General features: G+C 40.0%; 1 protein-coding gene across 2 annotated transcripts in view; it reads right to left on the bottom strand.

Moving 5' to 3' along the window:
• Nucleotides 1-919: 919 nt before the first annotated feature.
• UBE2K (ubiquitin conjugating enzyme E2 K) overlaps nt 920-15758 on the bottom strand; it is a 57637-nt gene continuing 42798 nt past the window's right edge. For both annotated transcript variants that reach the window (XM_051842473.2, XM_002709395.5), the window contains 4 exons: nt 10466-10548; nt 4167-4266; nt 2106-2234; nt 920-1189 (listed from right to left, as the gene is read on the bottom strand). In XM_051842473.2, coding sequence (XP_051698433.1) covers nt 1115-1189; nt 2106-2234; nt 4167-4256 — 294 coding nt within the window. In that variant the 5' untranslated portion in view covers nt 4257-4266; nt 10466-10548 and the 3' untranslated portion in view covers nt 920-1114. The remainder of the gene's footprint in view (nt 1190-2105; nt 2235-4166; nt 4267-10465; nt 10549-15758) is intronic.

Here is a 15758-nt window from a genome sequence, read left to right as displayed (position 1 = left end):
GAAGGTCAAGTTTTCAGTTCTCACATAATCAGAAACATCATAAAGCAAGCTAGATCTGTAACACGCCTCTAGTCCTATGTGTGTCTCAAGTATGTACAGTGCAACAGCAGCACAGCTCTCAGGTGTGAACAGGGGGAAGCGCAGGCCAGAACGACAGCACAGGATCCCACAGGGCCATCTGCAAAGCCCACAATAGGGCTAAAAGCTAGAAACAGCTGACTGCATCTTTGCAAGTCCTCAGAGATTTCATCGGTTTAGGAATAACAGTCAAATTCTGTGACAAACTAAGCAGGGTCCTTCCTTTCTCTGGGAATACTGCAACGTCAAGTAGTTACTGGTTTTGCAAGGAAACAAAACTGGCAGCTCCATTTGTACATTATTACTTACAGAGGAAAATTTTAAGAGTGTGGGAAGAACTATGAAAATATTTCAAACCTACAACCTAAAAGTGGGGTAAGGGGCCCTGTTGCTCAGCACACTTCCCCATCAAATAGAGGAATTTCCGTCAGCACGCTAGCTGTGAGTGATAAGAGGGAAAACAGACGTGGTGTCCCAGTTTGAGGACAGGGACAAAAGGCTCTGAACAGGTCACCATCTTCAAATCTGGATGACTCTTGTATCTAAGAATTCTCCAATGTGTAAAACGGTGGTCTTTTCAGCTACCCATCCTAAGAAGTCAAGTACAAGCATGCAAATAAATGCACAGGCACAGAGGGTCCATGTTGAACACAGTTACGGCAGCTGTGATGCAACACCGACACACTCAAAATAGAATCTTAATTATTCAACAAAATCCTGAAGCGAACTCTTGCTAGTCTTGGTACACCACTAAATACTAAAGTAGCAAGTTTTTTCATGGTTTTAGCTTAGCTCAAAGAATTTTTACACTATTAAGGAAAAAAAATTAAAGTATTTCCCCTTTTTTAAATTTACACAGACGTTTAATCAGCTTTATTTACAGAGCAGGGATTTTTTTTTCAGTCTCCAATGGTGCCTAGATAACATCATTAGGCAAGAATGCCAGTTTAAAAGAAATCTATGCAGAATCCTAAAAATAGCGATGCCGGAGCTCCCGGAGAGGAGGCCGCCTGACTGGGCTGCAGCTCGCCAGGCCTCAGTTACTCAGGAGCAGCTCCGTTGCCGTCTCTACATCCCATGATTTTGAAGACAAGGCCACAATTACCGCGTTCTGTGGAGACAAAGGGACAAAACAAACTCTCAAGACAATGTTTTTAAATTGTTTTGAATTGCTGTCTTTATATTGACATATCAAACATTTCTTTCTTCCCTTTCAGTAAGTACTTGTAGCACATAAAAAGCTTCCCAAATCAGTAAGCGGAATCAATAAAAGGAAAACAAAAATCATTGGCTATAGTAACAGAACATTTACCAAAACTGCATTTTCTGGTGTTTTTTTATTTGTTTGTTTTGGACAGACAGAGGGGACAGAGAGAGAGAGAGAGAGAGAGAGAGACAGAGAGAAAGGTCTTCCTTTGATGTTGGTTCACCCTCCAATGGCCACCGCGGCCAGCGCACCGTGCTGATCCAAAGCCAGGAGCCAGGTGCTTCTCCTGGTCTCCCATGGGATGCAGGGCCCAAGCACTTGGGCCATCCTCCACTGCACTCCCTGGCCACAGCAGAGAGCTGGCCCAGAAGAGGGGCAACCGGGAAAGAATCCAGCGCCCCAACCGGGACTAGAACCCGGTGTGCCGGCGCTGGCCCTGGTGTTTTTTAAAAGGTAGAGTTAATTACACAGAGAGATCTTCCATGTGCTGGTTCACTTCCCAAATGGCTGCAGCTGGGCTTATCTGAAGAAAGAAGCCAGGCGCTTCTTCCGGATCTCCCACATGGGTGGCAGGGGCCCAAGCACTTCAGTCATCCTCTGCTGCTTTCCCAGGTGCATCAGCAGGGAACTGGATCTGAAGTGGAGCACCCTTGACTTGAACCGGTGCCCATACATGCCAGAGCCACAGGCAGGTAGCTTTACCTGCTACACCACAGCGCCGGCCCACAAAACTGCATTTTCTAAACTACTTGTCAGCCAAGGATTTATAGAGATAATTTTAAATCAGTGTATCAAAATCAAAACACCGTTAGGTACTTACCCTATCAAAGCCCATAGCACATAGGTTTTCTATTTTTTTGGTGTATTCTGGACTAGACACTGGTGCTCCAGCATACACATGCGCCCACAGCCGAGCTGTCTGTTTGAACATTTCAGGATTTTGTTTGTACTGCAAGGGGGAAAAGTTGACTAAAATGACAATACGGTCATAGCATACAATACTGTAACTCAGTTCTCAACTGCCTACAACCCTGCTTGTAACAAATAAAATTTATATTTAAAATGTGGTTTCACTTCCCATCATAAACTATGTTACTCATGAAAAGACTGTTTAACCTGAAGTTTTAAATTCAAAGTTGTACTGACGAAAGAAAAGTAAAGCTAATCTACTTTAAAAATTTAACAAATTAGCAAAAAATTAACTATCAGAAATGTTACACAGTACAACAAACACTATACAACTATACACAGAATTAGTAGCTTATAAAATTAAAATCAGATTTTGCTCCTGTCCCAGAGTTATATTAATGTATGTGATTTAAGGAAACCTCACATGCAAAGTCCTAATGTATAATACACACTTTGGAATAATTGCAAACTCAAGAGTACTTTCAGAAGTTAAGACTTTTCACAGGCAATGGAAATACATTTATTCTCAAAATATTCTAGAACCCTCATTTCTTAGTAAAGCAAAGTATAAATGAACACCAACCATTTCATTTAGTCAAACATTTATCTTTAAGGTATTTTATAGATTTTGAATATGTTAATACTGAAAAGCTTCTACTGCTTATTAAAAGCGTAAATGCAATTTCTATCATTAATTCCTAACAATTAAGTAAGTCAAATTATTGGACAATTTTAGGAACTAAGGTAATCCTTGTAGTATAAACTTTAGCCTGTGGGCTTAGAATTCAATAGGAAATCAAAGCTAGAATTCAGAAAACAGAAAGCTATAATTACCAGCAATCTGTTGACAACTCATTGAACATACTAAGAAGGGGGTATACATAAAACAAGGAGTGAACAGATCTTCAAGAGAAAGGAAAAGTTTCTAGAAGAGATAATTTGTAAATTAAAATCTTAAAGGATAAAGAAATTCAGTTTCCTCAGAGAGGAAACATGGCAGAGTGGATAAAATGATTAAGTAAAAATTAATGCAAACTTGAAAAAGCGTGCTTTGAAAAACAAGAATTCAGAAGATGAAGCTTAGTGTGCTGACACTGCAAATCATGTAGGAACTGCCACTGAAAGAAGAAGAGGAGAAACAGAGGAACTAACATGGAACCACCTTGAAGACAGGAACACAAGAGGGCAGTGTATTAGAAAAGGAAAAACAACGAACACTCAGTAAACCGTAAGGGCTGACATTCCCCTCCCCCAGGCACCCGTTATTTTAAACTTCAGGCATTTCATAAACAGAACTTCAGGAACAGTGACTGTTCCCACCATACCTGCGCTCCCACCCACACTCCCACCCCCTTCTCCCTCTCCTATTCCCCTTATTTTAAAGGGCCAGATACTAATCATTTAGTGCTTTCAGACGACAGTCTCTGTTCACCGCTGCCCCTGGAGTGGGAAAGCAGAGTAAGCAAAATGGTGTGGCATTATTTCAATCAAGTATTGGCAAAACTTAATTCGCTGATCCCTTGCCTTAGAATGATCAAAGAGCAGAACTGAAAAATATTTCTTCCATTTGTCAAATTACAAGGCCACGGCCATGCCACTTTGAAGCCCTGGTAGGAAGTGACTGAAATGATCACCAGGGAGAGATCTGCACTGAACAGAAGGAAGGACAGGTGCACAGAGGCACAGAGGGTCATGTATGAAAAATGGGAATCAGGTATGGATGCTCATCATATAATTCTTTTGACTTTAACATTTTTATATATTAAGAAAACAGTCTCCACCACATAAACCTGTAAACTAGTATGTTAATCAATAAATGTTCATCTTTACATCTGACAAATCTTACTACAAGAAAGGACACCTTTTCCAAATTCAGTTCCAATAGAATATGTTCATGTGTTAACACCGCAAACCACAGAAGTACAGACTCATCTATGTGTATAAGAAAATCTTTCAGAAGCAGCCATCGTACCTGATTTGCTACTACTGCATCTTGTGGGTCATCTGGTTCTGCAGCTGCCAATAGTGCTTGCAATGACAACAATACTGTGCGGAGAGTCATTGCTGCTGCCCTAAAATAAGAAAATATACCAGTTAGGAAGCCTGTGTTTTGTGAGGCAAAATGGATATGATCTGAATAAAACATAAACCACCAGCAACTTTTTATCTTAATTACAAAGTTAGGGAAATTTACTTTTTTTTTTTTTTTTTTTTTTTGACAGAGTGGACAGTGAGAGAGACAGACAGAGAGAAAGGTCTTCCTTTGCCATTGGTTCACCCTCCAATGGCCACCGTGGCTGGCGCACCACGCTGATCCGATGGCAGGAGCCAGGTACTTATCCTGGTCTCCCATGGGGTGCAGGGCCCAAGCACTTGGGCCATCCTCCACTGCACTCCCTGGCCACAGCAGAGAGCTGGCCTGGAAGAGGGGCAACCGGGACAGAATCCAGTGCCCCGACCGGGACTAGAACCCAGTGTGCCAGAGCCGCAAGGCGGAGGATTAGCCTAGTGAGCCGTGGCGCCGGCCCTAAAAGAATCTTTAAATGTAAAGTTTTTGAGCTGAACCCAAATCAATTATAAGCAATGACACTGTCTTAAGAATGAATTAAGAAAAGTAATACCAAAATAAAACCTATTCTTATGACACCAATCTTTTATGTTATTAAAAAAAAAAGGCATAGAAAGCTTTGGACTGCTCTACATATATTTTATTATCTTTTTTAAAGATTTATTTATTTGAAAGGCAGAGTTACAAAGAGGCAGAGGCAGAGAGAAAGAGAAGTCTTCCATCTGCTGGTTCACTACCCAGATGGCTTCAACAGCTGGAACTGTGCCAATCTAAAACCAGAAGCCAGGAGTTTCTTCTGGGTCTCCCACGCAGGTGCAGGGGCCCAAGGACTTGGGCCATCTTCCACTGCTTTCTCAGGCCATAGCAGAGACCTGGATCAGAAGTGAAGCAGCCAGTACCCGAACCGGCGCCAATATGGGATGCCGGCACTGCAGGTGACAGCTTTACCTGCTACGCCACAGTGCCAGCCCCTCTACATTAATTTTAAAATATAAGTAATGTGGAAAAGTATGCAACTGAAAACCTTTTTATTCCATTAATTCTTTTCACAAAGTACTGATTAAATCCATGGTATACTGAGATTTTTAGTATTCAGTGATAATAGTTTAAATCTATTAAAATAAATCCTAATAGCAAAGAAGAAAATGAAATTTGGGGCTGGCTTTGGATTGGCACAGCTCCAGCTGCTGTGGCCATCTGGGGAGTGAACCAGCAGATGTTAAGACCATTCTCTCTCTGTGCCTCTGTCTCTCTGTAGCTCTGCCCTTCAAATAAAGGTGTTAACTTTTATTAATTAGTAGATGATACAAGTCAGTAAAAGATAAATCTAAAGTATTAATACTGCTCAAATTGATAAGCATAGCCAATATGGGTACTTATTTATTCACAAAGTACTCAATAAAGTCTTACAATAACCATCTAACTGTTCATATTGTTGACCGACTTTTCTGTTAAGGATCTTCCAGAAGATCAAAAATTAACCCACGTTCATTCCAAACAATTCTACATGAAGAGAATGGTGTTTGTTTTGTTACAATTGGTTAAGTATAAGAAGAGTAAAATGCTGTACAGCCAGATGGATTTTTATGCATGTCTATGTCCATGTAACCATATGGATCAAAATGTAGAGTACTTCTAACATTGAAAAGCCTCATTCCTCTCCCTCTCCAACTCCTGCCTACACACACCAATGCCCTAATTCCCACCACCATAAATTAGTTGTGGCTTATCTTGAATTTCAAAAAAAGCTAACCATACAGTATATCTTCTTGTGTGTCTGGCTTTTGTCACTCAACATATCTGTGAAAATAATCCATACTGTTTCTGTCAATAGTGTGCTTGACTTTACTGCTCTTTAGTGTTCCATTGTATGATTATACTCAATATACTGATTCTCTTGTTGATAAGTCATTTCAGTTATTTCCAGGTGTATTCTGCTGCGTGTATTCTTATGTAAGTGTTTTTGCATTTCTCTTCGACATATATCTAAGAGTAAAACTGCTGAGCTACCAAAGTTTTATGTTTCACTTTGGTAGATACTACTGGTTTTAAGTGGCTGAGCCACATTCCTACCAGCAATGTATGAGGGATGCAGATGTACAGGTACACAGTGGTATCCAATTGTCACTTTAATTTGCATTTGCATTTTCCTGTTGACTAATGAGGTAGAGAACAGCTTACTGACCACATCTAGATGTTCCCACAGCAAAGTATCTGTTCATACCTTTAGGAAGGGCAGGATTACTAAGTGCAATTTTTATAGTCTCACTTTTCCCCTTCAATCATAACAGGTATCAGTGGAAATCATCAGAATTAGCTTCTGGAAATTAGCTTAGGGAAAGTTGTGGAACTAAGAAATGTTACACTAAGTAAGTTGTTAGATTAATAATAAATTAGTACCCCAACATGCATCAACAAAGACCAAGATTAAATCAATTTACATTCTAGCATGTCTGTACCAAATTACTTAATGTTTACATAATTTATTCTTCCTAAAGATTATGAGATTAAATAAACAAACAAAACAAACAGGTACAGAATCATAAAGATTTATTTATTTATTTAAAAGCAGGGGTGGGGGGCCGGCGCCGCGGCTCACTAGGCTAATCCTCCGCCTAGCGGCGCCGGCACACCGGGTTCTAGTCCCGGTTGGGGAGCCGGATTCTGTCCCGGTTGCCCCTCTTCCAGGCCAGCTCTCTGCTGTGGCCAGGGAGTGCAGTGGAGGATGGCCCAGGTGCTTGGGCCCTGCACCCCATGGGAGACCAGGAGAAGCACCTGGCTCCTGGCTCCTGCCATCGGATCAGCGCAGTGCGCCCGCCGCAGCGCGCCGGCCGCGCCGGCCATTGGAGGGTGAACCAACGGCAAAAGGAAGACCTTTCTTTCTCTCTCTCTCTCTCTCTCTCACTGTCCACTCTGTCAAAAAAAAAAAAAAAAAAAAAAAAAAAAGGCAGGGGTGGGGTGGCAGACCGAAAGAGATCTTCTATCCACTGGTTCACTCCCCAAATGACTGCAATGGTCTGGGCTAAGTCAAGCTAAAGCCAGGAGCTCAGAAATTCCATCTGGGTTTACCATGTGGGTGGCAGGGGTTCAGGCACTTGGGCATCTTTTAGTGCTTTCTCAGGGACCTGGATCAGAACTGAAGCAGCCAGAACTCCAACAACGCTCACATGGAATGCTGATGTTGCAGCTGGCCGACAGCTTAACTCGATGTGCCACAACACTGGCCCCTGCCCTGCACTTTTCAGTTCCAGTTCTAAAGCCTAGATACTGACATTTAAACATGTGTATCTACCAAGTGTCAACTGTACCTCAGTGTGGGGCTAGCACTGTGGCACAGGAAGCTACGCATCCCAAATGGGCACTGGTTCCAATCCCAGCTGTTCCACTTCCCATCCAGCTCCCTGCTAATGTGTCTGGGAAACCAGCAGTGGATGACCAAAGTCCTTGGGACCCTGTCACCCATATGGGACACCTGGATGGAGTTCCAGTCTCCTTGCTTCAGCCTGGCCGAGTCCTGGCCAGAGGCCATTTTGGGGAGTAAATCAGCAAATGAAGACCTCTATCTACCCCACTTTAATTTTACCTTTCAAATAAATAAAATCTGTTTTTTAAAAACTATGTCTCAGTAAAGTTGGGGGTGAGGGCTGATTCTTTAAATATCTACTTCCATCTATTTTATCTGATATTTTTGGCATCACATAATATTTCAATCATATAGATATCTTTTAATATTTCAACTAGTTCAACTTGTTCTCAGGAACAAGAAGAGTTCATAAAAAAGCTTTGAGATAAGAATAATTCAAGTTCTCTCCCTATATACACACCACACTCTTTCAACAAGCTATAGGGAGACAGGAAGTAGTAGTGCAATCAGCAAAAAGGGAAGTCAGGTAGCTTTGCTTGTGTTTTGGGAGAACGGGTGGGTGTTCATTCTAGCTACCGAAAACAGCCTGAGTAAGGCAGAAGCAGAAGCAGAAAAAGGGAGGCAGGGTATTACAATCATCCAGGCAAGCGGTAGCACAACATGGACCACAGTGGAGCAGTGAAACATCTGATAAGATTGTACAGGTTCTACCAAAAGACTTGCAGACAAACTTCTGGGTATCAGAGAAACAACGGTGAAAGATCAAGATGAGGTTTTGGCCTACAACTAAGAAAGTAGCTGCCAATGACTTAGATGGGGAAGCCAATATAAAGATTAAGCAGGTTTTAGGTTAGAGGACAATCAGTTCAGTTTTTTGATGTGTGAGATGGTTATTTACATATTCAAATTAGATAATAAACAGGCAGCCGAATGAATCTGGGGCTTAAGAAATTTGTGAGCTGCCAGTATTTAATGAGGTCATTATACAATCAGATGAATTTACCAAGGAAGTGAGTGTGATTAGAAAGGAGCAAGCCCAGGGCCAGCGCTGTGGCGCAGTAGGTTAATCCTCTGCCTGCAGTGCTGCCAACCCATATGGGTGCCGGTTCTAGTCCCGGCTGCTCCTCTTCCAGTCCAGCTCTCTGCTATAGCCTGGGAAAGCAGTACAAGATGGCCCAAGTCCCTGGGCCCCTGCACCTGTGTGGGAGACCCGGAAGAGGCTCCTGGCTTCAGATCGGCCCAGCTCTGGCCGTTATGGCCATTTGGGGAGTGAACCAGCAGATGGAAAACCTTTCTCTCTGTCTCTCTCTCTCACTGTCTGTAACTCTACCTCTCAAGTAAATACATAAAATCTTAAAAAAAGAAAGAAAAGGAAAGAACAAAAAAGGAGCAAGCCTTATTCCTTAGGCATTGTAATGTGCAAAATTCCAGGAGATAAAGGAGGAGCCAGTTAAGCAATCTGGGAGTGGACATAGGAAGAGGAGTATAGAAGAGCTGATATCCTGGAAGCCAACAGAACCTCTCTAATATGGAAGAAGATAAAGTTAAGTTTAACCTACTTTTTTCAGGAATACAGATCAAGAAACAAGGGGCAGGCATTTGGCTCAGTGGTTGAGACACAGCTTAGGAGGCTCACATCCCACACAGCAATGCCTGGGTTCCGTGCCCAATACCAGGCCTTGACTCCAGCTTCCTGCCAATGCAGACCCTGCAGGCACCAGCAGTGATGGTTCAAGTAATTGAGTCCCTGCCACCCATGTGCGAGACCTAGACTGAATCCTGGCTTCAGTTCAACCTAGGCCCAGCTGATGGAGGTATTTGGGGGTGAACCAGTGGATGAATGGGAGCACTCTTTTTGTCTGTTGCTCTGCCTCTCAATAAGGAAATAATTTTTTAAAAATTCCATTACTGACAAAAATACATAATTTTCTGAAGATCAGGGAGCCAGGCTGGACCCACTAAATAATAGTCTTGGCTCTATGTGCTCTTACGAAATGTTGCTCTATTTTCTTCTGCTATTCCCTCTCTTGTAAAAGAGTAAAATCAGAGGAAAAGATCATAACACACATTCACTCAATCTCTTCTAATTTTGTTTTTTCCTACTCTAATGTCATTTCCTACCTCCTCAGTTTTTCCATCAGTATAATCATATGCTACATAAGTAACACCTATCTTTTATCTACACCACCACCACCACCATTTTTATCAATTAGACTGTGATAGGCTCTAAGAGAATTACATAAAAAACAACTCATTTAATGTTCTCAATCCTGTGAAGCAGGTATTAATCCAATTTTACGAATGATGGAACTAAGGCACACAAACATTACATTTTGCTCAAAACCACACAGCATAATTAATGGAAGAGCCAGAATTTGAACCTCATGCTGCTAAGATCAAACAATTTACATGGAAGCCCTATAAAGTGCTATGCAAATGAAGTGCTCACCGATAAGGGTACCTCTTTCTCAGTTAACACAACTTCTAAAAACTTTGTTGCTTATACTCCATCTGAATGGGAGATGACTATTTTAATATTTATTTTTTTAAACTGTCATAGATATCTTCCTGAGATAGCAAAGATACAAATTCAACAAAACAAATTAAATCTAAAACTTTCCAAAATATAAAGCTAGCCTTTGACACTGCCTAACAAATCTCTACTTAAAGAGATTATGAGCTCAACTGTAACACATTTTCAACTGAAACTTTATAAAGTTATCAACCCAAAGAAATAAAGTATAATGAGACTTTTGTTTTGACACAATTACACACTAAACACTCTTTATAAGATTGGTATTTCTATGAGAGGAGAGAGGGTAAATTCAAAATGTCTTACCATTGATCTTTCAGGATATCCAAACAAATAGCCCCTGTGACGGAACTAATATTAGGATGCCATATTTTAGTGATAAACCGGACCTGAAATATAAAGCACACTTGGGTTTTTAAGCAACAGAAATAAAACATAATATTTAAATAGAACTATCATAAAATTAAATCCCTAGATTATCAGTGCAGGGAAGTGCATGCAGTAAATGGCTTTAACACTTCTAATTATGTGTAGATTATTGTTTTCTAAACATTTTTCAAAATAAGTTAAAGGAATGGCACTGTAGCACAGTGCGTAAAGCCACTGCCTGCAGTGTGCTGGCATTCCATATGGGCCCTGGTTTGAGTCCGGCTGCTCCACTTCCGATTCAGCTCTCTGCTATGGCCAGGGAAAGCAGTAAAAGATGGCACAAGTCCTTGGGCCCCTGCATCTGTGTCGGAGACCCAGAAAAAGCTCCTGGCTTCAGATCAGCACAGCTCCGCCTACTGCGGCCATCTGGAGAGTGAACCAGCAGATGGAAGACCTCTCTCTTTCTCTCTGCCTCTGCCTCTCTGTAACTCTACCTTTCAAACATATAAATGAATCTTTAAAAAAATTTAAGACGTTTGAAGACCTATTCTAACATGCCAGGGACTAAGGAGATACTAAAACTTAAGAGCTTAAGAAACTTAGCCAAAACCCAAAGCTAGTTAGTAATATGGTGCAAAAGGCAAACACACAATCTGATTTCAGATTCAGTCTCTATTTGTCTTAGTATGGAAGAATAAACCAACAAGTGAAAAAGCTAACTCTATGAGACCACCAGGAAATAAAATCTAGTCCATCAGCTCTTACTCATGAGCTTCTGGAGGACATTATGATTATCATTATTTCTGACACACATGTTAGAAACTAACTGAATCCAAATTCTTTAACATTTAACAGATTAAATTTAATATGCCAAGTAATATTTTAAGTACTTTACAAGCTATTTATGGAAAAAAGACAAATAGCTTCCATTTCTCTCTTATACATGTGACTTGATTTGTCTGCTCTACTTCCTTACCTCCTATTTTCTCACTAATTTACATTCAATCTGAAAAAGGACTGTAAGTCACCGATGACTTCAGAACATGTAAAACTAATGGACACTCTCCACTCCTTCATATAGCTTGTTTGATCCTCTTTTATTCTTAAAACCTTACTATGTTCAATGATACCTATTTCTCTCCACAGAAACATTGTCTCATTCAAGGAGACTAACATTTCTTCCCCTGGGTCACCAGTCTCAGGACTTGACCACTTTCTGTTCTGCATTCTCAAACAATGAAATTTTAAAAAGCCTTTAAGATAAATCTGCTTTGTTTCACCACTCTGCTTAAGACACTTTAAAGATCTCTCATTCCATTTATATGAGTACTTTAAAAAAAATAAAAGATTATTTATTTGAAAGACAGAGTTACAGAGACAGGCAGAGACAAAGAGAGATCTTCCATCCCAAATGGCAGAAATGGCTGAAGCTGAGCCAATCCAAAGCCAGGGAGTTTCTTCCGAGTCTCCATGAGGGTGCAGGGCCCAAAGAATTGGGCCATCCTCCACTGCTTTCCCAGGCTATAGCAGAGAGCTGCACCAGAAGTGGAGTAGTCGGGATTCAAATTGGTACCCAAATGGGATGCCACAATACAGTCCAGGGCTTTTAACCTGCTGCACCGCAGCACCGGCTCCAAATGTGTACTGTTAACCTCAGCCTAACCCTCAAATCTCAGTTTTCATCCCACCATATACTCCATTCTTGCATTCAAATAGTCATATTCAAAATTTTGCCTCTGGCCCTTCATGTACGCTTATCACCTCAGTAACACAGCTCTATGCCCTCTTCCCTGGCTACCCCTACTTATCTTTCAGTCCCTTCTTCCTGACCTGTTCTCACAGTACCCTGTACTCATCTACATCGTAACACTGATCACACATTAGTCTCCTCTAAAAAGCACTACATCCATCCTGCTCACAAGAGCATTCCAAGTCATCTAAGAGTATCTCATTATGCAATGTGCACCTAACATTACAGAAAACATATTATTGGGCTAAACAGTATCACTAAACACAGTGCACTTCCAACTTTTGCAACAGTCAAAACAGAACTTTTGTACTACAAACCACAAAATTTCACATTGTGATATTTTATCATTTACTGAGTTCAATGTACATATGCTGTAATTTCATTAACTTAAGGAGACAGTAGCATTTTACAAATTTAAAATAAGGTGCTTTGGTATTTTCAACAAGACTGGAAAACAGAATTTTAAATTATTACTAAAGATGTCAGAAGGTTTACAATTTAGGCAATTAAGAATATGTAAACTGTACCTTTAAAAAAATAGGTATATTTATGCATACAGACACACATGAAAAAATCCAACAAATATCAAAATGAGGGAAATATTAAACTAATTCTCACACTGTTCATAATCTCCAATTAGAAATAAGTAATTCTGGGGACCTGCCCTGTGGCACTACAAGTTAAACTGCTGCCTGAAGCACCCATTTCAAATGGGCACCATTTCAAGTCCTGGCTGCTCCACTTCTGATCCAGCTTGCTGCAAATGTGCCTGGGAAAGCAGCAGAAGATGGTTCTAATGCTTGGGTTCCTGCAACCACGTGGGAAACCCAAATGAAGCTCCTGGCTTTGGCCTATCGTAATGCGGCCATTTGGGTAATAAACCAGCAGATGGTGTGTGTGTGTCTGTCTGTCTGTCTCTCTCTCTCCTCTCTAACTCTGCAAGTCTGATTTTCAAATACATAAATCAAAACAAATCAACAAAAAAGCAGCAATTCAGAACTTACAGATGGCTCACTAAAGAGATTAATCTTCAAGGTAACTCTACACTACCCGCCACTACATATCAAATTAACAAGCTTCAAGCAATTTTGGTGCAGTCTACTCCTCTTTTACCAGCTCTTTCTTTCTTTTTGGTTGTTCTTTACCATCAGTTACTTGCTCTAAGAGGGATTTCACTTCTTTCTCTGCAGTACTCAAGGTTTACTGTTACCAATTAGTACTCACAAGCATCCTAATAAAATACTGTCCTATTATTCTACACCCAGCTCATACCCACTGTGTTCCAACACTGTCTCTCATAGTACTAGCTACCATCCCTGTCCTTTATCAACAACAATGCAAAATCAAAATAATTTGGAAGGGATGAAGTATATGAGCAAGTAACAATACAATTACACTTATAATGATTACTAGAGTCATATTTGATTCTGATTACAATGCATAGCATGTGGTTTACAATATTAAAATAATAACAATCCAAGTCTTCTTATTTTGGAACTTCAGAGCACTCAACAACTTTAGACAAAACTAAAGGAATAAAATAAAAACCTAAACACTGTACACCATAGACACTAAATGTTACCAGAGACTATTCTTAATCATCTCTATGGGTAAACCCATCAGAGTACTTATCTCTTCCAGCGGAATGCATCCTGCATTTCATTCACAAACATTTCAGTTCCTACTTCATGGCAGATATGTATTCATATTCCCATTTGGAATTTCCAGTTTTAAGACTGGAACTCAAGATTATTTCATAACTAAATAAGTTTTAACTCACTTACTGTACAAAAGAACATGCTACTTTAAAGATGCATGCACAGATATGTATTAAATAAGATTATCAGCATTAGTATATACACTTAACTTCACATATAAAAGTATGTATAAAATACCAAAATTCACAACTAATCTCCAATATGTAATAAGACAAACCACTGTGCTGGAGTTTTACTATTTTAATGGCTTTTTCATTAATGTAAGTTACAATTTAGAAATAATACTGGCTGTATACAATCAAGTTCCTCTTATACCATTTTCAGCAGATCAAAGGTATACTTTCTGTTCGAAAGAAAACCTAATGACCTGCTGGTCAATAATTTACAGCAGAATATATTAAAAGGAAATATTTTTGTGATCATGTGAAGATCAATAATAAGATAATAATAATAATAATAATAATATCAATCACTTTTCAACTGATTCTTAAACTTTAGCTGCATAGTACAACAGCCTTTCTTATCTGTGGGTAATACATTCCAAGACCTCCAGTGGAAGCCCAAAATCTTGGACAATATTGAACCCTAAACATACACAGCAATAATAATGTTTAATTTGTGAGTCAGGCATGATAAGAGATTAACAATAACTGGTAATAATATAATTATCAACTACTTAAAACATAAATCACTTCTGGAATTTTCCATTTAATATTTTCAGACCTTGGCTGACTATGGGTATCTGAATCCAGGGAATGCAAATCAAAGATTAGCAAGGATTGCTGTAATATGTCAAAAGTATCTAAAACAAAGCAAAGACTAAGCAACTACTCTGAGCTTATGGACTATGAAGGCTATACTTTTACTTAATCACTAAAAAGTATGCAACTTCCTATTTTCTAGTATATTCACAGACTTGTGCAACCATCTCTACAACCTAATGTGTCATCGTATTATCACCTCAAAAGAATCTTTGTAACCATCAGCAGCCACTTCCCATCCTCTTATCCCCATGTATTTGCCCTTTCCAATGTTTCTGATAAATGAAGTCATACAATGGGGTGGCCTTTTGTGTCTGGTTTCTTTAGCATAATGAATTTTATATTCATCTATACTGTAGTATTTATCAGTTCTTTATTATTTTTATAACCAAATAATACTGCATAATACCATATTTCACTTACCTATTCATCCATTAACGAACATTTTGGTTACTTTCACTTTTTGTCTATTATGAGTACTTTTAATTTGAGTTAATACTACTGAATTTTAAAATGGTGTTAGAGTAAGCTAACCAACTATTGTGGGAAGGGCCTCTGAAGTGTAGTCATTGGTTACTGATAGTAAACAGTTATTCTGTTTAAGTATTGTGTTTCATTAAATCTCAGGACAGGACAGGCCTAACAGTTAAGTCGTCAGCCCAGCACCACTTATCAGAGCACATGGATTTGAGTCCTGGTCCAACTTCAATTCCAACCTCCCTGCTAGTAATCCATACCCTGGGAGGTAGCCCAAACAAGCTCTGCTATCCATGCGGGAGACCCAGATTCAGTATTCAGGAATACCGGCTTCACCTTGGCCCAGCTCTGACTGTTATGGGCATTTGGGAAGTGAACCAACAGATGGGACTTCTCCATTCCTCTGCCTCTCAAATAAAGATTTTTGGGGCTAGCGCCGTGGCGCAGTAGGTTAATTCTCTGCCTGTAGCACTGGCATGGACGCCAATTCTAGTCCCGGCTGCTCCCTTCCAATCCAGCTCTCT

The sequence above is a fragment of the Oryctolagus cuniculus genome, chromosome 2 (assembly GCF_964237555.1).
Source record: "Oryctolagus cuniculus chromosome 2, mOryCun1.1, whole genome shotgun sequence".
Classification (NCBI taxonomy): Eukaryota; Metazoa; Chordata; class Mammalia; order Lagomorpha; family Leporidae; genus Oryctolagus; species Oryctolagus cuniculus.
Note: the sequence above shows the minus strand (reverse complement) of the source record. Positions and strands in the feature narration are given on the sequence as shown.